We start from the raw sequence: 13,911 nt of genomic DNA on the forward strand, positions 1-13,911 counted from the left end.
CATCATAGTGATCAAGGGCCTCTTGGCTGCATCTCTGATCAGTCTTCTCCTTGTATGAGCTGAAAGTTTAGAGGGACGGCCAGGTCTTGGTAGATTTGCAGTGGTCTGATACTCCTTCCATTTCAATATTATCGCTTGCACAGTGCTCCTTGGGATGTTTAAAGCGTGGGAAATCTTTTTGTATCCAAATCCGGCTTTAAACTTCTTCATAACAGTATCTTGGACCTGCCTGGTGTGTTCCTTGTTCTTCATGATGCTCTCTGCGCTTTTAACGGACCTCTGAGACTATCACAGTGCAGGTGCATTTATACGGAGACTTGATTACACACAGGTGGATTGTATTTATCATCATTAGTCATTTAGGTCAACATTGGATCATTCAGAGATCCTCACTGAACTTCTGGAGAGAGTTTGCTGCACTGAAAGTAAAGGGGCTGAATAATTTTGCAAGCCCAATTTTTCAGTTTTTGATTTGTTAAAAAAAAATTTGAAACATCCAATAAATGTCGTTCCACTTCCTGATGTTGTCCCACTTGTTGTTGATTATTCACAAAAAAATAGTTTTATATCTTTATTTTTTAAGCCTGAAATGTCGCAAAAGGTTGCAAAGTTCACGGGGGCCGAATACTTTCGCAAGGCACTGTATCTAAACATTTTGGGTATAGAAGGGAAAGTGATTGCTTCCTTGTTCGGAGTCTGGTCAGACTCATCGCGCACCACTCCCCAGCATTCTTCTTGCCAATGTCCAGTCTCTTGACAACAAGGTTGACGAAATCCGAGCAAGTGTGGCATTCCAGAGGGACATAAGAGACTGCAACGTTCTCTGCTTCACGGAAACATGGCTCACTGGGAAGATGCTATCCGATGCGGTGCAGCCAACGGGTTTCTCCACGCATTGCGCCGACAGAAACAAAAATCTTTCTGGTAAGAAGAGAGTGGCGGGGGAGTATGCCTCATGACTAACGAGACATGGTGTGATGAAGGAAACATACAGGAACTCAAATCCTTCTGCTCAGCTGATTTAGAATTCCTCACAATCAAATGTAGACCGCATTATCTACCAAGACAATTATCTTTGATTATAATCACAGCCGTATATATTCCCCCCCCAAGCAGACACATCGATGGCTCTGAACGAACTTTATTTGACTCTTTGCAAACTGGAAACCATTTATCCGGAGGCTGCATTCATTGTAGCTGGGGATTTTAACAAAGCTAATCTGAAAACAAGACTCCCTAAATTTTATCAGCATATCGATTGCGCAACCAGGGGTGGTAAAACCTTGGATCATTGTTACTCTAACTTCCGCGACGCATATAAGGCCCTGCCCCGCCCCCCTTTCGGAAAAGCTGACCACGACTCCATTTTGCTGATCCCTGCCTACAGGCAGAAACTCAAACAAGAGGCTCCCACGCTGAGGTTTGTCCAACGCTGGTCAGACCAAGCTGACTCCACACTCCAAGACTGCTTCCATCATGTGGACTGGGACATGTTTCGTATTGCGTCAGATAAAAACATTGACGAATACGCTGATTCGGTGTGCGAGTTCATTAGAACGTGCGTCGAAGATGTCGTTCCCATAGCAACGATAAAAACATTCCCTAACCAGAAACCGTGGATTGATGGCAGCATTCGTGTGAAACTGAAAGAGCGAACCACTGCTTTTAATCAGGGCAAGGTGTCTGGCAACATGACCGAATACAAACAGTGCAGCTATTCCCTCCGCAAGGCTATTAAACTAGCTAAGCGTCAGTACAGAGACAAAGTGGAATCTCAATTCAATGGCTCAGACACAAGAGGCATGTGGCAGGGTCTACAGTCAATCACGGACTACAAGAAAAACCCAGCCCAGTCACGGACCAGGATGTCTTGCTCCCAGGCAGACTAAATAACTTTTTTGCCCGCTTTGAGGACAATACAGTGCCACTGACACGGCCTGCAACGAAAACATGCGGTCTCTCCTTCACTGCAGCCGAGGTGAGTAAGACATTTAAACGTGTTAACCCTCGCAAGGCTGCAGGCCCAGACGGCATCCCCAGCCACGCCCTCAGAGCATGCGCAGACCAGCTGGCCGGTGTGTTTACGGACATATTCAATCAATCCCTATACCAGTCTGCTGTTCCCACATGCTTCAAGAGGGCCACCATTGTTCCTGTTCCCAAGAAAGCTAAGGTAACTGAGCTAAACGACTACCGCCCCGTATCACTCACTTCCGTCATCATGAAGTGCTTTGAGAGACTAGTCAAGGACCATATCACCTCCACCCTACCTAACACTCTAGACCCACTCCAATTTGCTTACCGCCCAAATAGGTCCACAGACGATGCAATCTCAACCACACTGCCCTAACCCACCTGGACAAGAGGAATCCCTACGTGAGAATGCTGTTCATCGACTACAGCTCGGCATTCAACACCATAGTACCCTCCAAGCTCGTCATCAAGCTCGAGACCCTGGGTCTCGACCCCGCCCTGTGCAACTGGGTACTGGACTTCCTGACGGGCCGCCCCCAGGTGGTGAGGGTAGGCAACAACATCTCCTCCCCGCTGATCCTCAACACGGGGTCCCCACAAGGGTGCGTTCTGAGCCCTCTCCTGTACTCCCTGTTCACCCACGACTGTGTGGCCACGCACGCCTCCAACTCAATCATCAAGTTTGCGGACGACACAACAGTGGTAGGCTTGATTACCAACAACGACGAGACGGCCTACAGGGAGGAGCTGAGGGCCCTCGGAGTGTGGTGTCAGGAAAATAACCTCACACTCAACGTCAACAAAACTAAGGAGATGATTGTGGACTTCAGGAAACAGCAGAGGGAACACCCCCCTATCCACATCGATGGAACAGTAGTGGAGAGGGTAGCAAGTTTTAAGTTCCTCGGCATACACATCACAGACAAACTGAATTGGTCCACTCACACTGACAGCGTCGTGAAGAAGGCGCAGCAGCGCCTCTTCAACCTCAGGAGGCTGAAGAAATTCAGCTTGTCACCAAAAGCACTCACAAACTTCTACAGATGCACAATCGAGAGCATCCTGGCGGGCTGTATCACCGCCTGGTAAGGCAACTGCTCCGCCCTCAACCGTAAGGCTCTCCAGAGGGTAGTGAGGTCTGCATCTCCGGGGGCAAACTACCTGCCCTCCAGGACACCTACACCACCCGATGTTACAGGAAGGCCATAAAGATCATCAAGGACAACAACCACCCGAGCCACTGCCTGTTCACCCCGCTATCATCCAGAAGGTGAGGTCAGTACAGGTGCATCAAAGCTGGGACCGAGAGACTGAAAAACAGCTTCTATCTCAAGGCCATCAGACTGTTAAACAGCCACCACTAACATTGAGTGGCTGCTGCCAACACACTGTCATTGACACTGACCCAACTCCAGCCACTTTAATAATGGGAATTGATGGGAAATGTAAATATATCACTAGCCACTTTAAACAATGCTACTTTATATACTGTTACTTACCCTACATTATTCATCTCATATGCATACGTATATACTGTACTCTACATCATCGACTGCATCCTTATGTAATACATGTATCACTAGCCACTAACTATGCCACTTTGTTTACTTTGTCTACATACTCATCTCATATGTATATACTGTACTCGATACCATCTACTGTATGCTGCTCTGTACCATCACTCATTCATATATCCTTATGTACATATTCTTTATCCCCTTACACTGTGTATAAGACAGTAGTTTTGGAATTGTTAGTTAGATTACTTGTTGGTTATCACTGCATTGTCGGAACTAGAAGCACAAGCATTTCGCTACACTCGCATTAACATCTGCTAACCATGTGTATGTGACAAATACAATTTGATTTGATTTGATTTACTTTCGCAAGGCACTGTATACTGGTAAAGTTACCAGGTTGTTAGCTAGCCAATGAAGTAACATGAAAGTGTAAACAAATGGTTAATGACGCAGTTTTAGTACGGCTTATGAATGTAAAAATGGGGTCCAGGCGATCCTCTACAGGAAGATAAAAATGTTGCGCCGGTAATAATAGGTCAGATCTTTGACCTGGTTGGGCCAGAAGCAAGATGTTTTCACTGTCGTTATGGTGCAACCATAACGCAATCGAATCTACATTCACTTTTTTCTCTAGGGCACTCGGAAACAACAGTACAGCACAGTGCTACCAAAATAAAACTCCTGGTCACGCAAAATATTTTGTTGCATATGTGACCAAGTTAGTCAGACTTTACAGCCCTGCCCCAACCCAGACAAAAAACAACATCCAGCCCGTTTTCACACATGTTCATGATCTCCCATACACCGAGCAGCAGTGTCAGGAGCAGCCTAGCTGTGTTGTCTGCCTCCGCTCCTCACAACATTGTCTCCATTCACTGAGCACAGCCCTGGGCCAGTGAGAGAGCAGGCCAGGACTATTCATAGACAGCTTTTCCCCACTGATTAGAACAAATGGAAGGCAGCCTCTGCTGCTCTGGGGAATGGCTCAGGCTCCAGTCAGCTTGTGGTGGAAGAGCAGGGCACTGAGCAGGGAGCAAAGCACAGCCAAACCTCAAGTCACTGACTCCACACTGATAATATAAAGTGAATAGGGTGGGGCAAGCAGGACAGCACAGGGGAAGCTACTCACACAGGGGGGAGAGGAAGGGATTTATTTTTTTATTTTTTTAAAAATAAAAGTCACTACTGGGCCCAGCTGGAACACTTATAATATTTCCCACGCGCTTTAGGCAATAAATGTGACTGCACTAACCTATTAGCTGTAGGTAATGGGTGCACTGCCAATAACTTCCATTCATTTTACATTATGGACTACGCTCAATTTGAGGTATAGGAACACATTGACATTATTAAATGTCCTCTTTTGTGAACATCAGTAACTATACACTAAACTGCCATACAGCAGCTTAATCAATGAAAAGAAATAACTCCCATTACAGCACCGTGTATTTAAATCCACATTATGGTATGGTAAGCTACATTATAGCCCCTCCCTCAGAAAATACACACCAGCACTGTAAACTGTAGGTCTTTGACAATTGCAGTATTGTGATTTTTTTGGGGGGAGCAGGGCAAAAATGAAAACAAGCAGAACAAACCCATTCGTCAGTCCTTTAAAACCTGTTATGGCTAGACATTCCGCTTGACGTCTAGTACTTTCATAAATTCACAAGTGCAATACACCAAAATAAAGCTTAACTTCTTGTTAAATCAGCCACCGTGTCAGATTTCAAAAAGGCTTTTACGGCAAAAGCAAACCATGCGATTATCCGAGGACAGCACCCCATCATACAAACACATGAAAATCATTTCAACCAAGCAGGTGCGACACGAAAGTCAGAAATAACGATTTAATTCATGCCTTACCTTTGAAGATCTTCGGTTGGCACTCCAATATGTCCCAGAAACATAACAAATTGTCATTTTGTTCGATAAAGTCCTTCTTTATATCCCCCAAAATGTCAATTTATTTGGCGCGTTTGATTCAGAAATACACCGGTTCCAACTCGCCCAACATGACTCCAAACATCTCAAACAACTTTCCTAATCCAACTTTAAGTATCCTAAAACGTAAATAATCGATCAAATTTAAGATGGAATATACTGTGTTCAATAGCGGATAAAAATCAAAGTGGAGCGAGCTCCAGGTCATGCGCAACAAACAAAAGAGTCCACTTGGCTTGACACTCAAAGTACAGCCGTACTTCATTTCTCAAAAGGAAAAACATCAACCAATTTCTAGAGTATTGACATTAGTGGAAGCCATAGGAACTGCAACCAGGTGCCTCACATCTAGTTTCTCATAGAAAACCAATAGAAAACACAGTTAACTCAAATTTATTTTTTCCTGGATGGTTTGTCCTCGGGGTTTCGCCTGCCAAATAAATGTTGTTATACTCACAGACATTATTTTAACAGTTATAAGAAATGTTAGTGTTTTTTTTATCCAATTATCTACCAATTATATGGATATCCTAGCTTCTGGGCCTGAGTAGCAGGCAGTTTACTTTGGGCACGCTTTTCATCCGGACGTGAAAAATACTGCCCCCTATTCCAAAGAAGTTTTAAAATACCTGCCGTCAGTAAAATAGTGTGCTACAGCTTGGAAAATAAATAAAATATGACTCTGGATGACAACATAATATTTGTTTCCAACATTCGGGCTATTTTTCCTAGATAATTTAAATCCGCGTCTTGTTGTTTCCTTGCCACGATACATTTACATTACATTTAAGTCATTTAGCAGACGCTCTTATCCAGAGCGACTTACAAATTGGTGCATTCACCTTATGACATCCAGTGGAACAGCCACTTTACAATAGTGCATCTAAATGTGTTAGGGGGGGTGAGAAGGATTACTTATCCTATCCTAGGTATTCCTTAAAGAGGTGGGGTTTCAGGTGTCTCCGGAAGGTGGTGATTGACTCCGCTGTCCTGGCGTCGTGAGGGAGTTTGTTCCACCATTGGGGGGCCAGAGCTCATACTAATGAGTATCGCGATAACATCCTGGCCCTAGTAAACCGATCTCTAAACCATGATGCATTGTGTGCTTTCAACCCTAAACTCCTATGTAACAGTAGGCACAGTGTTCCCTGGAACAACAAGCAGATGACAACTAAGATCTAGTCAGGCCCATAGAGATAATAGTAACATAGTCCTAACACCATACAGATCCTATTATATTTTTTCAAAATCCATAAAATGGGACAAAAGTGGCAGCCATCTTGAGTAGGGAGAAATCCAAAACCAGTCTAATTAGAATTGTGGTACTGGCATAGGTGACGCATTTCCTGCTTTTACTAATGCAGGAAAAAAGGCATATGACGTATCAGAAATTGTGTAATGGAATCAACCTAAATTGTCATAAAGCTGTATACATTGTTTTTAGAATTAATACCAACTTTGTATAAATAGCCAAGCTTTCATTTGAAATCAGCTGTGTAGGGCAAAAACAAGATGTGCACCCCTTGGGATCCAGAGTACCGTGTTTGGGAAACGGCGCTCTAAAATATACAGTATGTAAACGGAACATAAATGTCCGATTTTGTTTTCTTGGAAAGTTGGATGCTATTATATGATACAATATCAGTACTTGTTACATTTACAACAGTGTATAGGGGATGTTGGGGGATGTTGTACCGACTGTGATGATTAAAACCTATTCAAACCAAAAACGATGGAAAGATGGCAGCAATCGTGCAAAAGTGAAAGAACGAACCAGCGCATTTAACCACGGCAAGGTGACTGGAATATGGTTCAAATAGTACAGTTATGCCTTCCGTAAGACAATCAAACAGGCAAAAGTCAGTACAGAGACAAAGTGGAGTGGCACTTCAAAGGCTCAGACATGAGAAGTATGTGGCAGGGACTCCAGAAAATCAAAGATTATAAAGGGAAAACGGACAGGGTGAAACACCTCTCGCTTCGCGGGAAACAGTGCCGCCAACGCGGGCCACCACCACTCCCGTGGAATGCGAGTTCTCGTTTTCATGGCTGATGCGAGAAACACATTTAACCATCGCAAGGTTACCAGCCCAGATGGCATCCCTAGCCGCATATTCAGAGCATGCGCAGACCAGCTGGCTGGAGTGTTTACAGGCATATTCAATCTCTCCCTATCCCAGCCTGTTGTCCCCACTTGCTTCAAGATGTACACCATTGTTCCTGTACCCGAGAAAGCGAAGGTAACTGAACTAAAGGTAACTAACCTAAATTGTCATATAATTATAAAAACAATTTATACAGATTTTATACCAACTTAGTCATCACTCCTGTCATCATTAAGTGCTTTGAGAGGTTAGTGAAGGATCATATTACCACCACCTTACCAAACACGCTAGACACACTTCAATTTGCATACCGCCCCAATAGATCCATGAATGATGCAATCGTACTCCACACTTCCCCATCTCATCTGGACAAGAGGAATACCTATGTAAGAATACTGTTCATTGACAATAGCTCAGCCTTCAACACCATAGTACCCTCCAAGCTCATCATTAAGCTCGGGGCCCTGCGTCTCAATCACGCCCTGTGCAACTTGGTTGGACCTGGACCTCCGGATGGGCCGCCCCAAGTGTTGAAGGTAGGCAACACCTCCACTTGGCTGATCCTTAACTCAGGGGCCCCCACAAGGGTGCGTGCTCAGCTGTGTACTCCCTGTTCACCCATGACTGCGTGGCCACGCATATCTCCAACTCAATCATCAAGTTTGCAGACCATACAACAGTGGTAGGCCTGAAAACGACGAGACAGCCTACAGGGAAGAGGTGAAGGCCGTGGCAGAGTGGTGCCAGGAAATTAACCTCTCAACAAAACGAAGGAGCTGATCGTGGACTTCAGGAGCATGCACCCATCCACCAACAGGGCCACAGTAGAAAAGGTGAATAGCTTCAAGTTCCTTGGCATACACGTCACTGACAATCTGAAATGGTCCACCCACACAATGTGGTGAAGGCGCAACAGCGCATCTCGGCCCCTAAGACCCTCACAAACTTTTACAGATGCATCATTGAGAGCATGCTGTTGGGTTGGATCGCCGCCTGATACAGCAACTGCACCGTACGCCACCACAGGGCTCTCCAAAAGGGTGGTGAGGTCTGCCCAACACGTCACAATGCCTGTTATCCAGGACATCTACAGCACCCGGTATAACAGGAAGGTCAAGATCATCAAGGAACTCAGCCACCGAGTCCGTATCGTCTATACATCCCATTACATACAGTACCAGTCAAAAGTTGACACACCTACTCATTCCAGGGTGTCTTAATTTGCACTATTATCTAAATGACAGACAGACACACCCCAGATTCCAACATTGCTTGTTCTAACATTTCTTAATTTCACATGCACCAAATACAACAGGTGATGGATGACCTTACAGTGAAATGCTTACTTGCTAGCCCCTGACCAACAGTGCAGTTTTTTTCAAGTACGGTTAAGAGATAAAAGTAATTAAATAATATACAGGTGACCGGTCAAGATGCTCTCGATGGTGCAGCTGTAAAACCTTTTGAGGATCTCAGGACCCATGCCAAATCTTTTCAATCTCCTGAGGGGGAATAGGTTTTGTTGTGCACGCTCCACAACTGTCTTTGTGTGCTTGGACGATGATAGTTTGTTGGTGATGTGGACACCAAGGAACTTGAAGCTCTCAACCTGCTCCACTGCAGCCCCATCGATGAGAATGGGGGCGTGCTCGGTCATCTTTTTCCTGTAGTCCACAATCATCTCCTTTCTCTTGATCACGTTGAGGGAGAGGTTGTTGTCCTGGCACCACACGGCCAGATCTCTGACCTCCTCCCTATAGGCCATCTTGTTGTTGTCGGTGATCAGGCCTCACACGGTTGTCATCTGCAAATGTATGTTGTTGGAGTTGTGCCTGGCCGTGGTAGTCATGAGTGAACAGGGAGAACAGGAAGGGGCTGTGCACACACCCCTGAGGGGTCTTTGTGTTGAGGATTAGTGTGGTGGATGTTTCGTTACCTACCCTTACCACCTGGGGGCGGCCCGTCAGGAAGTCCAGGATCCAGTTGCAGGGGGAGGTGTTTAGTCCCAGGGTCCATAGCTTAATGATGTGCATTGAGGGCACTATGGTGTTGGACGCTGAGCTGTAGTCAATGAATAGCATTCCCACATAGCAGTGTGGAGTGCAATAGAGACTGCATCATCTGTGGATCTGTTGGGATCTGTTGTGGATCTGTTGGGGCGGTATGCAAATTGGAGTGGGTCGAGGGATTCTAGGGTTTCTGGGATAATGGTGCTGATGTGAACTACGACCAGCCTTTCAAAGCATTTTATGGCTACAGATGTGAGTGCTACAAGTCAGTAGTCATTTAGGCAGGTTACCTTAGTGTTCTTGGGCACAGGGACTATGGGGGTCTGCTTGAAACATGTTGGTATTACAGACTCAAAGTTAAACAATGCAGATAAACGAAAATGTTAAAAAAAAAAAACGGTTGGTGGCACGTAAAACGTCTGCCTTATGCTTAGGCGCAATTTTACATGAGTTTGTCTGTTACTGCACTGTTGGAGATAGGTATGCTTGTTTACACAAGCATTTCGCTACACCCGCAATATCTGCTAAATATGTGTATGCGACCAATAAAATGTGATCTCATCGTCTTATCAAGTCTTATCATCAACTGATTTGAGTCAGTGTATGGCTGGGGTTTGACTGCATTGCTTGAACGGAATATTGGCATATACAATTTTAGAAGAATTGTTCTGGCTAGCTAGCTAACACAATGCAGATAAATACTGCACATTGTTTTACACAATAGCTTATCACAGCACTGGCAAACCATGGTTGACTAACTCCCTGACCAACATGGCTGATCTTTGGACCATCATATGGTTCATGTCAATTCTAGTACTCTGTGGTTAGGCTCTTGTGACTTATTTGTTGAGAGATGTATAGCAAGCGCCTGGTGTGCATTAAGCACACAACGAGCAGTACTCACGGTTGGTCGAGCTTCTTGAAATCAGGGATGGGCTCTTCCTTCTTGCGGGACATGAACCAGTAGATGATGAGGCCGGCGATGAGGGTGAAGAGGAAGAGGTCCAGGTTACTGAAGAGAGGATTCTCCTCCTCCATGGCCTCCGGCTGGGTGCTACTCTCTGCTTCCACGTCCGCCATTGTCACACACAGGGCTGCCAGGGCAACCAGACAGGGCAGAGGTTAAAAATCACAAGTAGGGCTGTCCCCGACAAAAAAAGATCTGTTGACCGAAAGTAGTCGATTGGTCTAAAGAATTTGTATTACGTGTTTTAATTAGGTCAACTACAACTTTAAGCGCACTGTTTTATGAAATAAGACACAAATGACTCAAGAGCAGAGATCAAGATACCCAGAAGAAAACATTTAATTTGACCCAACTACTCTCCTCCCGCTCCTACGGGCTTTCGCAAATTCTGCCATTACTCTGCCGAAGTTACCGGCTACACAAGGAATAAGAAGACTTGCGGAATGCCAATTTATCTTACCATTTCTACTGATCATGCCAGTTATGGTTTTCATGGAACAGTGTAATTTAACTTAGAATAAAACGTCTTCATATCGCAAAATCCTTATCATATGGTTAATTAAAATGATATCCAAATGAAAATGAGAAACCTGAAATTAACTTATATTGCCAACAATGTACAAATAGCCTATTAAATCCAACTAAGAAAAACATTGCAGCCTGCAGGTAGAAAATATCCTGATGAAAATAAATACCCTATAAATTACATTTGCAGGCAGGCCATGGCAGGCCACTATTGTCATTCTCAACAGACCTAAAAACAGACTTTGCTTGCTGTTTGAGTTAAAGAAAACATTACTTTGGGAAACTCCACAGCTCATTAGTGGTTAATCCAATCAGAAAAACTCAGATAACTTATTCCACATTTTGATACGTTAGTTACAGCCTTATTCTAAAATGTATTAAATTGTATTTTTCCCATCAATCTACACAGAATGCCCCATAATGACAAAGCAAAAACAGGGTTGCAGCATTTTTTTTGCAAACGTATTAAACTGAAACATAACATTTACATAAGTATTCAGACCCTTACTCAGTACTTTGTTCAAGCATTTTAGACAGTGATTACATCCTCGAGTACAACACTACAAGCTTGGCACACCTGTATTTGGAGAGTTTCTCCCATTCTTCTCTGCAGATCATCTCAAGCTGTCAGGTTTGATGGGAGCATCGCTGCACAGCATTTTTCAGGTCTCTCCAGAGATGTTCGATCAGACATTCAGAGACTTATCACGAAGCCACTCCTGCATTGTCTTGGCTGTGTAGAAGGTGAACCTTCGCCCCAGTCTGAGGTAGTGAGCACTCTGGAGTAGGTTTTCATCAATGAGCTCACTGTACTTTGCTCCATTCATCTTCCCCTTGATCCCAGTCCCTGACGCTATAAAAACACCCCCAGAGCATGATGCTGCCACTGCAATACTTCACCGTAGGGATGGTGGCAGGTTTCCTCCAGACGTGACACTTGACATTCAATCTTGGTTTCATCAGACCAGATAATCTTGTTTCTCATGGTCTGAGTCTCTTTAGGTGCCTTTTGACAAACTCCAAGCGGGCTGTCATGTGCCTTTTACTGAGGAGTGAATTGTGTCTGTCCACTCTACCATAAATGCCTGATTGGTGGAGTGCTGCAGAGGTAGTCTTTCTGGAAGGTTCTCCAATCTGGACAGTGGTACTCTGGAGCTCTGTCACCATTGGGTTCTTGTTCACCTCCCTGATCAAGGCCCTTCTCCCCCAATTGCTCAGTTTGGCCAGGTAGCCAGCCAGCCAGCGTCTTAGTGGTTCTAAACTTCTTCCATTTAAGAATCATGGAGGCTACTGTGTTCTGGGGAAGGGTACCAAAAATGTCAGCAGCATTGAAGGTCCCCAAGATATGTGCCGACACAATCCTGTCGTCTCGGGAGCGCTACGGACAATTCCTTCGACCTCATGGCTTGGTTTTGTGGGACCTTATATAGACAGGTGTGTGCCTTTCCAAATCATGTCCAATCAATTCAATTTACCACAGGTGGACTCCAATCAAGTTGGCAAACATTTGTTAAAACGTATTAAAAAAAAAAAAAAAATTACCTGTCATTATGGGGTATTGTGCATAGATTGAGGATTATATATTTTTTTTATTACCCCTTTTTCTCCCCAATTTCATGGTATCCAATTGTTTTTAGTAGTTACCATCTTGTCTCATTGCTACAACTCCCGTACGGGCTCGGGAGAGACGAAGGTTGAAAGTCATGCGTCCTCTGATACACAACCCAACCAAGCCGCACTGCTTCTTAACACAGCGCGGATCCAACCCGGAAGCCAGCCGCACCAATGTGTCGGAGGAAACACCAGGCACCTGGCAACCTTTGTTAGCACGCACTGCGCCCGGCCCGCCACAAGAGCCGCTGGTGCGCGATGAGACAAGGACTTCCCTACCGGCCAAACCCTCCCTAACCCGGACGACGCTAGGCCAATTGTGCGTCGCCCCACGGTCCTCCCGGTCGTGGCCAGTTACGACAGAGCCTGGGCGCGAACCCAGAGTCTCTGGTGGTACAGCTGGCGTTGCAGTACAGCGCCCTTAACCACTGCGCTACCCGGGAGGCCTTAGATTGAGTTTAAAAATAAAAAAAATGTTTAATGTATTATTATTTTAGATTAAGGTTGTAACGTCACAAAATGTGGAAAAAGTGAAGGGGTCTGAATACTTTCCGAATTGAAAACGACAGACTTGTCAATAGTTTGTGGCGCTGGGGGTTGCCTCGTCCCCCAGCAGGCAAATCAAACGTTCTGCACCTTGCACTTTTATTGATATAATTACCTATTGAAATAGGGATTCTAAATAATTATATGATTAGGCCCTTAAAAAAAATGTGCACGTTGTAGGCGGCCCAGTACTAGGAAGAAATTACATTTACATTCACCCAGATAATGTTTAAGTGCTTCGCTCATTCCAAGTCAAACAAATTAGCAGTGCAAGCTGACACACAGCAACCACCATCTCAACTTGTGCCATTTCATAAAGAGGAAGGCAATAATGATTTGTAATGACTAACCACCGGAGCATTGACAAAAGGGAAAATAAACTGCTGAACAAGCATTTAGAAAGTGTGCTTTATCAGCCATAGTGCACTGGCCAAGTGGCACGTTCTGGCTGTTAGGAGACATACAGTGGCAAGAAAACTACGTGAACCATTTGGAAAATTTGATCTGATCTTCATCTAGGTCACAATAGACAAACGCAGTCTGCTTAAACTAATAAACAATTACATGTTTTCATGTCTTTACTGACCACACCGTGTAAACATTCACAGTGCAGGATGGAAAAAGTATGTGAACCTTGGATTTAATAACTGGTTGATCATCCTTTGGAAGCAACAAACTCAAACATTTTCTGTCAGGAGGAATTTTGGACC

The 13,911-nt window shown here is 44.6% G+C and overlaps 1 protein-coding gene across 2 annotated transcripts in view; it reads right to left on the minus strand.

The window, feature by feature from the left end:
* The window catches only part of LOC118386695 (NADPH--cytochrome P450 reductase), a 49,929-nt gene that overhangs the window by 30,297 nt on the left and 5,721 nt on the right, over nucleotides 1–13,911 (minus strand). For both annotated transcript variants that reach the window (XM_035774427.2, XM_035774437.2), the window contains exon 2: nucleotides 10,457–10,646. In XM_035774427.2, coding sequence (XP_035630320.1) covers nucleotides 10,457–10,632 — 176 coding nt within the window. In that variant the 5' untranslated portion in view covers nucleotides 10,633–10,646. The remainder of the gene's footprint in view (nucleotides 1–10,456; nucleotides 10,647–13,911) is intronic.

Source organism: Oncorhynchus keta, chromosome 1 (genome assembly GCF_023373465.1).
Source record: "Oncorhynchus keta strain PuntledgeMale-10-30-2019 chromosome 1, Oket_V2, whole genome shotgun sequence".
Taxonomy (NCBI): Eukaryota; Metazoa; Chordata; class Actinopteri; order Salmoniformes; family Salmonidae; genus Oncorhynchus; species Oncorhynchus keta.